The 15324-nt window shown below is 35.1% G+C and overlaps 1 protein-coding gene across 1 annotated transcript; it reads left to right on the forward strand.

Moving 5' to 3' along the window:
• Positions 1-360: 360 nt before the first annotated feature.
• LOC145635051 (aquaporin NIP1-1-like) lies at positions 361-6316 on the forward strand. The gene is made up of 5 exons (XM_081686348.1): positions 361-680; positions 1294-1518; positions 4306-4503; positions 4952-5013; positions 5758-6316. Exons 1-5 carry the CDS (start codon positions 555-557, stop codon positions 5993-5995), a joined length of 849 nt encoding a protein of 282 aa, XP_081542474.1. The 5' UTR covers positions 361-554; the 3' UTR covers positions 5996-6316.
• Positions 6317-15324: the final 9008 nt, after the last annotated feature.

The raw sequence follows: 15324 nt of genomic DNA on the forward strand, positions 1-15324 counted from the left end.
ATCCCTAAGCAAACAAATACAGGAATACATTCAACCCTTCCTAAGATAAAAATCGTGTTCACTATGATATGCGGACTAATGCCTTAATAACAATATTAATCTATACATGTGTGTTATTATCCAAAAATAAATTTAAATATATACAGTGTGAAATGACCCGCTTAGCTCAAGAGCAATCATCAATAAAAAATATTAATTTTATTTTTTTTTAAATGTCCAAAAGAAAAGTGAAGGAAACGGGGAAAAGTGGCAAAATTGTAATTTCACAAATAGTGATGGTCAACCCATCCAACAAACACAAGTCCTTATAAATTACAATACTTCTCTTTTACTTCGTATTATACTCGTAAGAATTAGTCATTTAGTCATATTTCTCCGTCCACTCTGACTTAAGCTTCTACTCATTTTATTTTATTTTTTAATACATGGGTAATTTCGGGGTCTTTATAAGTACGATAATTGCCTGAGATTTTGGAGGTACCACCAATTCCAAATTTATCCATTTCTCTCAACTTTTTTCTTTTTATTTTTTTTCCTCCCAAAACCAAAAGAAAATGGGTGAAGTTGCAAGGTCTAATGGCAACCATGAAGTTACCATTAACGTTAAAGAAACTAACAACCAATCGTCTTCTTCCAACTCCATGAACAATTCTTGTTTCAGTGTCCATTTTCTCCAGAAGGTAACTATTTATCTCATCCTTATCCTATTTTACGTTCTTATGATCTGTCATCGTGTCTTGATTTAGCTGTCACGATACTGGTCATTGATATGATTTGCGTGTCAATGTGACTATTAGTTGTGAACAGATTTAATACATAACCATTTCTCTTGTTATTGTTCACATTGGAAAATTAATTTTACGTTACAATGGCCATAGTTCTTCCAAATGGTTTTTAATTAGTTATGGAAAAAAGATTGGATTCCTATAGTCATTGTAATGAAAGGAAAAAATAAAGACATTGCAACGTTTTTCATATAATAATGTAAAAAATCCGACCTATTATATATTAAATTAAACTCGATTGGTCTAATAGTCTTGATTATTATACGCCTTTTTTTTAAAAAAAAAAAATGATAAAAATACGACCTATTATATAATTAACCAGACTCAATTGGTAACAATTTTGATTATACATATCATCAAAAGATTATCATATCATACTGTTTCAGTCAAAATTAAATTGCGTACCATATTAAACTTGATCATATAATAAAACCCATAATTTTCATAAATGACAATATAACTGACATCTATGCTGATGTAATAAAAATTTGTTGATTGATTACTACAGATGATAGCAGAGGTTTTAGGGACATACTTCGTAATATTCGCAGGATGTGCTGCAGTAACAGTAAATTTAGACGGTGAAAAAGTGGTAACATTACCAGGAATTGCAATAACTTGGGGATTAGTAGTAATGGTAATGGTTTATTCAGTTGGACATATTTCTGGTGCCCATTTTAACCCTGCTGTTACAATTGCCTTTGCAACTTCACGCAGATTTCCATGGAAACAGGTTTCATTTTCTCAACTGTTACTACCTACTTTTATTACTTGATTATGTTTATGTTATGTCATATCTTTTTTTGGGTTGATTTTGTTTTTTGTTTTGTTGTTAGTTGGTAGGACATTTAAGCCTTGTATTTCATACTTTAATGCTGCATGGTAATATATAGCTGTATTGTGTATGATTTCGATCTGTTAGTCCTATCTTAAAGTGTTTGGATCAGATGGTAAGATAGTACACGAGTTAACCAAATCAAATGTTTAAAAATTAAAAATGTCCTTTTGAAGCTTTGTTTTTGGTCCAAATTTAAAAGAATAGAGTCTAGTATTAGGATAATTAGGTAGGAATTGCTTACTAAGAGTGATGACCATCAATTTTTATTAATTTTTTGGTGAAATTTTTTTTCTTTAATTTAAATAGTATACTCGAAGTACAAAGTATATGCTATATTCCGCGTATACAAAAATTATTTTAATTTATAATATTTGAAATGTTTAGTAGTGTCTCCATTTGGATAATTTTATAGCTTAGTAGGATTTCTCAAGCTTAGTTTCTTTGAGGTTGGAGGGTGATACGTTCTATGACTTGAGATTGAATTTTGTTTACAACTTTATATTACTACCTTCGTTACAGATTATTTGCAACGATTAGACATTTTTCCTATATGATTAGACATTTGCAACGATATTTATGTTAAATCGTTGCAAATAATATTGTAACGGAGGTAGTATATGTCCTTATTACTCTCTATATCAAAAGGAAATGAAAAAAAAAAAAAAAGCATCATAGTACGACAAACTTTTAGCTAACTTATCATTTTCAACTATCGGTGAAGACTAATTTATCACTTTTGCTGATTTAGCATTTTCCAACACCCTTTTTATTTTTGGCTATAGCACTCTTTCATCATCTGTTACTTGCCAACTCTTTAAATGTGGTATGAGTAATAGATGCAATTTCTTTAGGAAAGTTAGTTCCATCACTCCATGACGTGCTATCAGTGACAATTAATGAATTTATGTATGACTGTATGGTGTGTAATATTTCTATTAAATGAAAAAAATTCAAGAAAAAAATTAGGGATAAGAACAAATACTATACCAAAAATAAGATTGATGAGCAAGCATCTGCATATATCACGTGTACATAGGGATTTAATTCAACCATAAATTGTAAGGCGAAGAGGAAGGCTTCATAAATTTTATCTGTTACACAAAATTACGTATGTCTGTATATGTTTTTTTTTTTTTTTGTATATGTTGAATATATATATATATATATATATATATATATATATATATATATATATATATATATATATATATATATATATAATAACTAATATATAAAGCTAAACTTTTAGCCAGGTCACCAGGCAGCGACACTTGGCGTTCTAACTTTTCGCCAAGTGTCGCGCCACGTTGGATAGATTTAAATAGACTTCATAAGATAAAAATTAGTTGTCGCGCCACCTTTGATAGATTTAGATGGATTTTATAAGATAAAAACATTAGTTAAAAATTCCATTTTCAATCAAATTAGGATAAAATTTATATAAAGCTAAACTTTTAGCCAGGTCACCAGGCAGCGATACTTGGCGTTCTAACTTTTCGCCAAGTGTCGCGCCACGTTGGATAGATTTAAATAGACTTCATAAGATAAAAATTAGTGTCGCGCCACCTTTGATAGATTTAGATGGATTTTATAAGATAAAAACATTAGTTAAAAATTCCATTTTCAATCAAATTAGGATAGAATTTTAGAATAAGTTTGTTGTTTAGAGTTTTATTTTCGATAAAATACCAAATAATAAACTTATAATTAGGCCACAAGACAACATTATCATTTAGCGTTTTAACTTTTCGCCAAGTGTCGTAGCACGTTGGATAAATATAGATAGACTTTGTAGCAAAAAAAATTAATTTAGAATTCTATTTTCAATCAAATTAAATTATAAAATAGTTTTGTCTTAAAAGTCCATAAACAACCCGGGCATCGCATGGGGCACAAAACTAGTATATATATATATATATATATATATATATATATATATATATATATATATATATATATATATATATATATATATATATATATATATATATATATATATATATATATATCCTTTCGTGTAACTTTTTGTATCGAAAATAAATAAAGAACAAAAAATATTATATATGTGCTGACCATTCTTTATTATCTCAAGTTATGCACGGGTATAGTATGAGAATTGGGTTTAATTTGTCATTTGTGAACAATTCTTTAACTTTCTAAGACCTTTGACTTTTCTAAATTGTACACGTTAAGGATTGATTAATTAATCACATTTGATTTGATTTGATTTGATACCTTAAAAATATAATCTTGGAATCAATAATTCAGTAAAGATAAGATCTATGATCACTTTAAAATGGTAATGTATATTTCATGCAAATTTCATACTTTAATCATTTATTATTTGGCCAATTATTAATGAAATAATTATAAAGAATACAATCTAGAACTTCCTTATTTAACATTAAAAAAAGATTCTTAATTATTTCTTAATAATACTAGAAGATTATGTAGCATCTTTCCTTTTTGTTCATCAAAATATCAAATGCTCTACTGTCAACTCCTAGTAATGCAAGTAAAAATGAAAATTTTCTTTTCTTTTCTTTTCCTTTTTTCGTTTTTCGTTTTTTTTTAATTTTTTAATTTTTTATTTTTTATTTTTTAAAGTGTGTAAAAATATTATTGAATGGATAAATTAAATTTTAAATAATCTTTATTTGATGTAAAATTAATAATGTACAGGTGCCAGCATTTGTAATATGTCAAGTAGTGGGATCTACACTAGCAAGCGGAACTTTGCGACTTATATTCAATGGACATCAAACTCAATTCTTTGGGACATCTCCGGCTGGAACAAACATTCAATCTTTAGTCATGGAATTCATTATAACCTTCTACCTCATGTTTGTCATTTCCGGTGTTGCTACTGATAATCGAGCTGTAAGTTCGTGTCACGTTCTCTTTATTCTTATTTAATACCATACATATTATCTATTGATGATTTCGCACCAACTTATTAGTAACATGTATAAAGAAATGTGTGAACTAATATGAAACGAAAGAATCATTGAAAAAGAAATCTCTTGACAAAACAACTCTTGGGAGCTAATAAATACGAGTAACAAATAGTAACAAACCTGTTGTAATTGGTTGAGAGTTAAGACTATATATGTAACATAAATATAGTACTTTTTATAAGCAATAATTCATCTCAACTTACTATTAACTATTATTGTGAAAGCGATGTAAGTGTTTAATTAAAGAAAATTACCTATATATTGAATTACTATTAACAACCATGTTGTCTATGTATGATTGTATGCATGAGATGTGATGCTGCGCTGTATTTTAATTGTATTTACGTGATTTTCATTTGTTGCTTGTACAGATTGGAGAGCTTGCTGGTCTTGCTGTTGGATCTACCGTCTTACTTAACGTCATGTTTGCTGGGTATATACAATTCACTCCTTTCTTTCTTCTTACTGGAAAAGTCGAAATAATATACTCACTCTATCTCAAAAAGTTTTTTCTAGTCAGATAGCAATTTTGTCACAAATAAATAAATAAAAAGAAGTACTCCGTATTAAAGTAGGAGGGGCCAAGGAGTACTCCATAATTGTTTACTCATTCTTTATATACTGCAAAACAAATTATTAGAACATTAATGATCCTATCATGGACTTCATTGCGTGTTCTATGTAATTAATTAAAAGGGTGATCCAACTCCACATTAATGGGGCGATTTGGTCTAAATTATTGGGCTCCTTAAAGAAATATTGATTATTATTGCTTGTTATTGTAGATTTGTAGTATACACAATATGTTTATGAAGGTTCCTTAATATCAAAGTCAAACCATGTTTGCCCATTTTTTGTATCCTTTATCTTGAACCACCATGTTTTATGGTTCAATGTTGTCATGTGACATGTGTGTACGTGGCATCACGACATTTGCTAGCTTACAATGCACATGACTAGTACTTGAATAGGGATTCACACCAATTAAGATCACGTATGTTCATATAGACACATGTTATGCACACACTGGTTAGGATTGTTACGAGCAATGTATGTAAGTATTAATGTAATTTAGATGATGTACGTACTTATATATGCAACAAACAATTTCTCTTGAACTTGCCTCATGCAGTTGATCATTAATACTTGTAATTAATACTTTCTTGAATGACAACAGGCCAATTTCCGGAGCTTCAATGAACCCAGCAAGGAGCCTAGGGCCAGCAATTGTATCACACCATTACAAGGGCATATGGATATACCTTGTTGGACCAACTGCTGGAGCTATAGCTGGTGCAATGGTGTACAATCTTATAAGGTTCACTGACAAGCCATTGCGCGAAATCACCAAGACTGGATCATTCCTTAAGACTAAGGGCTCGTCTGTAGGGCGCGATGGTTCTTCGCAATACTAGGTTTAATAGATGTAACAACTTAATTTTAGAGGGTTTTATTTGATCAAAAAGTTTGAAAACCTTTTAACCCAACATGTTTGTGAACTACTAAGTTGTCCGTCCTTATATAAGTGAGATGGATGTTATAATGTAGTTGCATTTTGTGTGTGTGTGTGCATGCCTTTTCTTGTCACTGCACGTTTGGTAGTCTTATTAGTGAAGTGATGTTTTTTAAGGTTTTCACTTGTGAGGAAGATGATCGATTTTAGTTTATCATTATTAAAATGTAATATGAATGAGGGCTAATATATGTCATAAGTAAGAAAATGTAAGTGTTATGTACTTATGTTCCATTGGTTATAACTTCAATGAGAAGATTGAGTTAATTGAAATGTTTCGTCTAAAGATATAATGCTCAAATGTTTAAGAAAAATTGATGCTTAATTAGAGCTTAAACATTGCTTGTGTGTAGGAACTTAGATGCTTCTAGTGAAATTTCAAAAACTAGTTTTTAAATTCTAACATTTGATACCGGATCCATGTATTAATATGAATCACAAGAATATACTACCTCCGGTCCAAATTACTCGCAACTTTGGGGTATTATTTGTGAGATATAAAATATTCCAAAGTTGCGAGTAATTTGGACCGGAGGTAGTAAAATTTGAACCCATGATCTAAAGTTTAAACTTTAACATGTTAGCTACTAAGCTATTATCATATTACATGTCATTCAATAAAATTAAATATTAATAAAGACTTTTATCATGGAAATAATGTAATAACTAGTGTGTATCCGGGCAATGCTCCGGATTGCTAGTTTATACTTCTTTAGTTTGATAATTATGTTCAACTGTTGTATAGCTAGTGTGTGATTTGAGGGTCGTCTCGGATGTTACGATTTTTTTTTTAACTTCATATGTATTTATTTTCTAATCTTGTGAAAAATAAATAAATTAAATAACCTCTTTTAAAAGGAATATATAATGTTAAATATGTGAAATTTAAAACACTAATAAAAGTTGGTTGAGATGGTAAGTGTGTAGCATTTATTTGATATGTTGTCATATATGTTGAAGAGTGTCACGTGGCACCGTTCTTTTAAAAGGAACGCCTTTTAATATATAGTATAGATATAAATATAGATTCGGGGCATCATCGGAGCCTAACACTAGTTGATGATGAAAAATTGGAGATTACAATATAAATAATTAAACATATCGTTAAATATATGTTTTTTTTTTTTTTTTTTTTTTTTTTGCATATGAGGCTGAAGCCAAAGAAAAGAAACGAAAAGCAAATAAAACAAAACTACAGGCTATTAGGGAGGAACAAGACGTGGGAATCCCACACCTTGCAAGTCCTCACTAAGGATCCTAAGAAGCTCTAAAGGAGCACTACTTAACATACAAAGACCAGGAGAATGAGCCACCCCTTGATTAGCAAGCCAGTCTGCAGCCCTATTGCCCTCTCGGAGCACATGAACCACTTTAACTTCCCAATCATCCTTATTCAACAACGTGTGGCAGTAGTTGATCTGGTGAGCACACTCACCACTTCCTTGAGCATTTGAGTTCATGGCTTGTACACAGGCAAGATTGTCGAGTTGGACTAGTAGTTTCTTGATTTGGAGATTACGAGCTAGCTCCAGACCACGGACTAGCGCCATAACCTCGGCTCGATAGGCCACACACACACCATAGTTCGCAGTAAAGGCAGAAACAAAGGTCCCTAAATGGTCTCTAATAATAGCTCCTCCTCCAGCAGGACTAGGGGACCCTTTCGCAGCCCCATCCGTGTTCAGCACATACCAATTAGCAGGAGGAGCAGCCCAAGTAATTTAGCCTTCCACCTTCCTTTTCGAAGCACAAAGTTGCTGCTTAGAGTCTGGATTAAGGCTGGACCAAGTCTCATTGAATCGAACATGAAGGAAGGCACCCACATCAACTGGGATATCATTGCCATCACGAAACATATGGTTATTACGCCAACGCCAAATCCACCATAGCGTAATCCCAAAGAAAGTAGGCCACTTGTCTTCTTCTTTAGCACAATCAGCTTCCAGGTTTTTGGAGATCCAATTCATGAGGTCAAGATGCCAAAATTCATTGGAATTGCTCCGGCCACCCACTGTTCTCCAAATACTTCTTGCAAAGTCGCAATCACGCAATATGTGGAGGGTTGATTCATCAGCTTTTCCACAAATGAAACATTTAGGATTAGTGGTGAGCTTTCGCTTGAATCTATTTAGATTACCCATAAGGCGGTCATGGCAAGCCAACCACAAAAAGGCACGAACCCACTGCTGAACAGGAGAGCTCCAAATTGAATCCCAAACAATATCATTTAAGGCAGTAGACTCTTTTCTGATAATCTTAAGAGCTGATTTGATTGTGAATTTACCTTTAGGAGAGTCTCCCCAATATAGCAAATCTTCTACTTCTGGATCATTACAGACTTCATGGGCTTGGATTAAACGCAAAGTGTCTTGATCCAGAAGGTGCCCAAACATCTCCCATTTCCAACCCGAGCCACGATCCCACATCTCTTCAACTGTCGCACCTTGAATATTCTCAGGGATAGGCTTGATAGTGAGATCACTAAGAGGGGTATTCGATACCCACCTATGATCCCAAAAAAGGGTCCTCGAACCATTTCCAATCGCAACTCTTAGCCCTTCACAAAGGTATTTGGCATTTTCAGATATACCACGCCAAACATTAGACATACCTTGTTTTGGTTCGAACATATCCGAGTCACATCTCCCTTTGCAATATTTGTCACAAAGAACTCGAGACCAAAAAGCGTTGGGGTTTCTGAGGAGTCTCCAACCCAATTTGGCTAAAAAAGCTGCATTCGCTTGACTAGCTGAACGAATACCAACACCACCTTGAGCTTTGGGTTTTTGCAAAGTTTCCCAAGCAAAAAGATGAATATGCCTATGGTCCTCATCCCCTCCCCAAATAAATCGCCTAGTTTTCCTGTCCACTTCATCACAAACTGTCTTTGGGATTTTTGCAGTCTGCATAGAATAATAAGCCATGGAAGAAAGAGTTGATTTTGCTAAGGTAAGGCGCCCAGCAAGGGAGAGGTATTTGGTTTTCCACCTCGATAAACGCCTATCAATTTTCTCACAAAGATGACTGAATGTCTCCCTTGTAACACGACTAGAAATCGTCGGCATGCCTAAGTAGAAGCCTAAATCAGAAGTGACTTCCATACCTAGAATCGAAGCAATCTCCAATTGAGAATTATAGGGCACGTTATTGGAGAAATAAACTCTTGATTTTGGCAGACTAACTCGTTGATCCGAGGCCTTACAGAATTTATCTAAGCATTCACGAACAATGGCAGCTTGTTCCACATCTGCTTCAGAAAATAAAATTACATCATCTGCAAAGAAAAGGTTGGACAACAAGGGACCGTTTCTACTAGCTCGAATCGGTTTCCAGCGTTCTTGAATAATTGCCTCTTCAATTGTCTGATATAACCTCTCCATGCACATAACAAACAAATAGGGGGAAAGAGGATCCCCTTGTCGAATTCCTCGGGATGGGGAAAAACTTTGAGAAGGCTCCCCATTCCAAAGGACTTTTAGGGAAGCAGTAGAAACACATTCCATAATGACCTCAATCAATAAGTACGGAAGGTGCATTTGCATAAGGGTATCTCGGATAAAACTCCACCTTAATCGGTCATAAGCTTTCTCGAAATCAATTTTAATAGCCATAAAGCCCTTTGACCCTTTCTTCTTTTTCATCGTATGAATAACCTCTTGGAAGATTACAATATTGTCAGTAATTTGACGACCCGGAACAAAACTCCCTTGAGTATTCGATATGAGGATAGGAAGAATAGGTTTGATTCGATTGACTATAACCTTCGTCACCGCCTTATAGGCCACATTACAAAGTCCAATTAGGCGGAATTGAGAAGGACCTTCCGGACTGTCAACTTTTGGTATCAGAACAATATGAGTGTCATTAAGGTGCTCTGGAATTCCTCTACCATTTAGAATGTCCAAGACAGTCGAGCAAAATTTGTCTTTCACAAGGTCCCAATTTTTTTGATAAAACAAGGCTTGGAATCCATCCGGACCCGGGGCTTTGAGGGACCCCATATGTTTGATCACATCTTCAATTTCAGAACTCAAGTACGGTCTTGATAAAGAGTTCCAGTCTTGATTCGCAAGCACAGGGAAGACATCACAGGGGATTTCACAAGGTCCATTTTCACCTTCTTCAGTAAATAGTGTGGAAAAATAGTTAACCACACTGGCTTTGACTTCATCCGGATTATGAATCCATTCTCCTTGATCATTTTTCAGTGCGACAATTTTATTTTTCCATCTTCTAATAACAGTACTAAGTTGGAAAAATGTTGTATTGCGATCACCATGTTGAATCCAATCCACCTGGGCTTTTTGATACTGTAGGTAATAATTTCAAGCTTTAAAATCCCACTAGCTTGAACCCCACTGTAATCATACACTAAAGTATGATGGTGTCCAAAAGGGAAGAAGATAGAGCAAAAGAGTCGCCAACAAGTTTTTTAGGAAGTTGTAAACCATTCGCGAGGTGAAGGTTACACCCCTTAATGATCCAAGAGATCGTCAACTCCATAAGGTCTAAAACCAAATAAGGGTTCGGGGATGAAGGTACAAATCCAACCTAAAAGAGATTGAACCTGCCCTAATAATAGGCCTCTACTTTATTCTGATCGTATTCATGTGCGCTTTCTGATTAACATACAATCAATAGGATTAACCCTAAACCTGTTTATACTATGTCGGTTGAATATTAATGCACAAATAAATCTATTATTGACGATCACTTGAATTATAATCACAATTAACCCTAAACAAGATTATTAATGATCTTATTAAGCATGATTACAAGTACCAAATTCCCTTTAAACATGCAATAAAGGTGATCAAGCAATAAAGAATAAAATATGATCAAGCAACATAATAAAATTATAAATCATGAATAATAAAATTATAATCATAACAATAATCATCATAGATAAAATAATCATTATCAAAATAATAATAATAATAATAATCATAATCATATTCATGTTAATATTAAAGCATAATAATAATAGCAAGATCCTAGGCATGATACTAACAAGATTAATAACAAACCCTAGCATGTCACTAAGCAATAAAAATCAAAGCTTTAACCCTAACATGATACTAACAATCATAAATATTAGGAAGAACATAGGAAGTATCATAACAATCATATTTAATATTAAAAATACCCTAGACATGATACTAGGAATCATAACAACGATATAAACATGATTTCTACATCATAATATCAATAAAAATCAATAAAGTACTTACTTTGATGCCTCGTACCTCTTTCTAATAACAAAATACACACGTTAGTAACTTCAAGGAAAATAATAAACAAAACAATTAAATTAAATTATTGAAAGAGAGATTTGGGACCAAACCCTCAGAAATTAAAACCTTTCACGTCTAGGGCGAAGGCAACTTCGAATATGGCTAGGTGTTTCTAGATCTTGCGAATGCGGAATTTTGTATAAGAAAACAAAGTTTAGAAAGAAAGAAAGAATTGAATGAATGCTAATTAAAACTGATTGTAGAACTTGTGAATGATGAGAATTGGTGAATGAATGTAGATGATCGGTCAATGAAAACGGAGTTTTTAATACGATATTTATAGAGAAAATCAGCCAAAAAGATAAATTAAACAAAACAGAGTATGACGCTCAGAAAACAGAGCTGGCGCCAACCCTGGCTAGCTGGCGCCAGGCACCAACACTAGCGCCAGGCGCCAATGGCTAGCGCCAGGCGCCAGGCCTGGTTCCAGGCGCCAAGGCCTGGGGTTAGGCGCCAAGCCTGATTCCAACGCGTTTTCGAAAATTCGATAAGTTTACCGTACTGGAGGATAAAATAATATAATTTCTTCGAAAATGCTATTTGATTTTGATCAAAACTCTGTAAAGTCAACAAAAGTCAATTTATCAATGCTAATTGAATTAGGAATGAAAAGAACCTTCTAGAAGAATTTAGAAGACTAAAACCATTCCTAATTGCATTAGGAATGATAAATCATATTAGGCCCTCCCCTAGATCATTGGGCCGCACATAAAGCTCAAACCGGGCCCAATTTAGTAAATTGGCCATAACTTCCTCAATATTTATCGGAATTGGGCTTATAATATATCGTTGGAAAAGTCTTTGCAAGCCCCATCCAACTACACTACTATTGGACCCATATCATGGACCAACCAAACTGTATTGGCTGTTTTCTTAAAATAAGTTTTCAAAAACAGAGAGAAGAGAAAAGAAATAAAAACTTTCCGCAACACTAGACCTTTCCACACTTTCGTTTCATTCGATTATGATTCGACGTGAAAGGTACTCATCATTGGGTTTGGTTTTGAGGAGACACAAATGGGTGTCTACATATACCAATATAATTCCTCTTCTTCAAGAACCTCATCTAACTTCCTTCTCAATGAAGCCTCCAATTTAATGAGTCCTCGATGCGGATTAAGAGTCATAGACTTTTGAACACCGGCAATTCGAGCAAGAAGGGTGCGCTTTTTTCTGAAAATATTGTGATAAACCTCTTTGTTCCAGATTTGTAACTCATCTGCTAATTTAGCCAAGGTTGGGACTAAAGGATTCGAATTACTCCATTTATCAGAAATAAAATCATGGAATTTTTTGTGGGTTAACCACGTTGCCTGGAATCTAAAGGGTTTATTTATAGATTGCAAAGGGGCAAAGCCATTCGGGTCAATGAAGATAGGAAAATGGTCCGACACTATAGCAGGGAGATGTTTTACCTTGGCATGTTCGAAGGAGAGGCCCCATTCACTGTTACAGAAGGCTCTATCTAGTCGAGCACTAGTCCAAGTTTCAGGGGATAAACCCCTTGACCAAGTATGGGAAGCGCCCACAAATTCGATCTCAAGCAACTCCATATCCTGTACCCAATCATTAAATTTGGCAGAGTGTCTAGTAGTCTCGGGACATGAACTGCTTTTTTCACTAGTGAATCTAGTGTCATTAAAATCGCCAGCAATCAACCACAGTTTGTTATGAGTCTGAGGAAAATGTTTTAGTTCCTTCCACAAGTCTTGCCTTTTTGCTGGGTCTGGGCTAGCGTAGACTGCCGTGAAGTACCAAGGCTGACCACCTACTCTAGTGATATCCATGGTAATATATTGATTATGCTTGATGATGGGTTCGACAGAAACCAATTTCGGCTTCCAAAAAATCCAAATACCACCACTGAATCCCTGTGCATCTACACGAGTATGCCCTCTATAATTAAGGATATTAGCTATTTTCACAGCTTGATCCCCGCCCATGTGGGTTTCAACCAAAGCCAAGAGATTCGGTTGGTTAACACGGACAACTTCTTTTAGTCCTGCAACAAAGGAGCGACTTCCCGCCCCTTGTACATTCCACACCATGCAAGAAATTGGTGAACGGTTCGGAGCCAAATTTGTGATGTTATCTAACAGTAAAGATTTGGAATTGGGGTGAACAGACATATAAGCTTGATTGATTAATTGCAAGAGGCGAAAAACCTCATTGGGTAATTGCATCGTTACCACCAATTCTGGTGGTTCCGGGTCTAGTTCGAAGTGCATCGTCATCCTCACTTCCAGTATGTGAGTCAGGGGGGGTCGCTGTCACAAGATAGGGCAGCTCCATTGGGTGACCAACACATAGGGTCTTGTCCGTTGGCACAGTCAGACCGATTGCATTCAAGGGTTGGAGAGATTCGTTCACCAGAGAGGGGGGAGTTTAACATCGGATTGCTTCTTGGTAGCATTGTGTGCGGCATGCGATGGTAGATTGAATGGTGAGGCTTGAGTTCTAGCAACAAGGTTTTCTTTTCCCTGGATAGAGTCAGGAATCAATGTCTTAGTAATGGGCCTCTCTGATGAAGAATTCTTTTCCTTTAGTACTTGCTTGGGCCCAAAGCTAGAGCCCTTTTTACTTCTAGTGGAATTGGTGTGGGAATTTTTTTGCATATTCTGCTTCACTGGAATTTTGCCCAGATTAAAATCCTTTGATTGGGTTCCAATTTTGGCTCTTACTTGGGAATCTTCATCTAATCGGATAGTATCAAATTTAATTGATTTAGTATCCATCCTTTCCTCATTCTGCTCTATTTGATCCCTTGATTGCAGCTCATTGTTAACTTGATTAGTAGGATTACCATTATCTTCGGAAGGGATATTCTCTAGAACCGAAAATCTGGAGTTAATCCCAAGATTATCGGTTAGAATTTGATCCTTCGTAGACTTTGCCAACTTAGGTAGTTGACTATCCTGTGCTAGTTGACCACCAGAATTGGTGGTGCTAGGTTTTAGCTGCTGCTTGTCAGGCTTTGGCGGCCTCTTCCTCACAGGTTTCTTCACCAGCATCCATGAGCCAAAAGCTTCTAATTCTTCAGGCTTCTCAGCCGTTTCTTTAGAAGCCACTGCTTGTTGAGCAGGGGGATCAACTGACATCTCTTCTTGGTTGTGCACTGTAGAGATATTAGACATACAAGACTCCTCTGAGTGGCCCATCTTCCCACATCGATAGCAGACCATACGAATACCTTCATACTGAATTCTCCAGATCCTACCTTTTAGCCAGAACTTAGATAACAAAGGTTTCGAGAGGTCAATTTCCACACTTAGTCTAGTAAATTGACCCCTCTCTGCCTTTGCCGTAGTTTTATCCACTCTTAAAACTTTACCAATTTTCTCTCCAATCTTCTGCAAAAATAGAGTATCAAAATACTCAACAGATAGATTTGGGATTCTCACCCAAACTGTTAGAACCTTAATCGGGGCCTCATCCGGGATGAAATTCGGAATCCATTTCCGAATTGTGAGGTAGTTGTCATCAATCATCCAGGGACCTTGAGTGAGAACAAAATTATAATCAGCAGCATTACTGAATCGAGCAATAAATAATTTGCATCCAATATCAGTAAGAATTAAGTCTCCCTTCAGATTCCACTTTTTCTTCAGTTTGCGCATTAGTCCCATATACCCAACATTACCACTAAACATCTTGATAATGAGGGCATATTTCCAAGGTCTCCTCATTCTTTTCTTCTCATCCTTGGTCAACAGAATAGCAGGGCACCTAGGGTCATTTAGCACATCTTCTGGTGCAGTATCATCATCAGAGATGTCATCTTCATCATCATCACTAATGAACACACTCTCATCCATGGCAGCATTAGATTGGTTTTTGATGATGTCACGGAATGTCCAAGGTTGAACAGATTTCTGCCCCACAACATGCTCCTTTTCTGAGTCTTTATCATTCAGCAAAGGGGCATCATTTTCAACCA

Source organism: Chenopodium album, chromosome 6 (genome assembly GCF_948465745.1).
Source record: "Chenopodium album chromosome 6, dcCheAlbu1.1, whole genome shotgun sequence".
Lineage (NCBI taxonomy): Eukaryota > Viridiplantae > Streptophyta > Magnoliopsida > Caryophyllales > Amaranthaceae > Chenopodium > Chenopodium album.

Excerpts from the sequence above, each read along its gene's own strand:
- LOC145635051 (XM_081686348.1), top strand. The coding sequence starts at position 555 with ATGGGTGAAGTTGCAAGGTCTAATGGCAACCATGAAGTTACCATTAAC. Across the intron at positions 1,519-4,305 it reads GCAGATTTCCATGGAAACAG|GTGCCAGCATTTGTAATATG; the intron begins GTTTCATTTTCT and ends AATAATGTACAG. Across the intron at positions 4,504-4,951 it reads TTGCTACTGATAATCGAGCT|ATTGGAGAGCTTGCTGGTCT; the intron begins GTAAGTTCGTGT and ends TTGCTTGTACAG.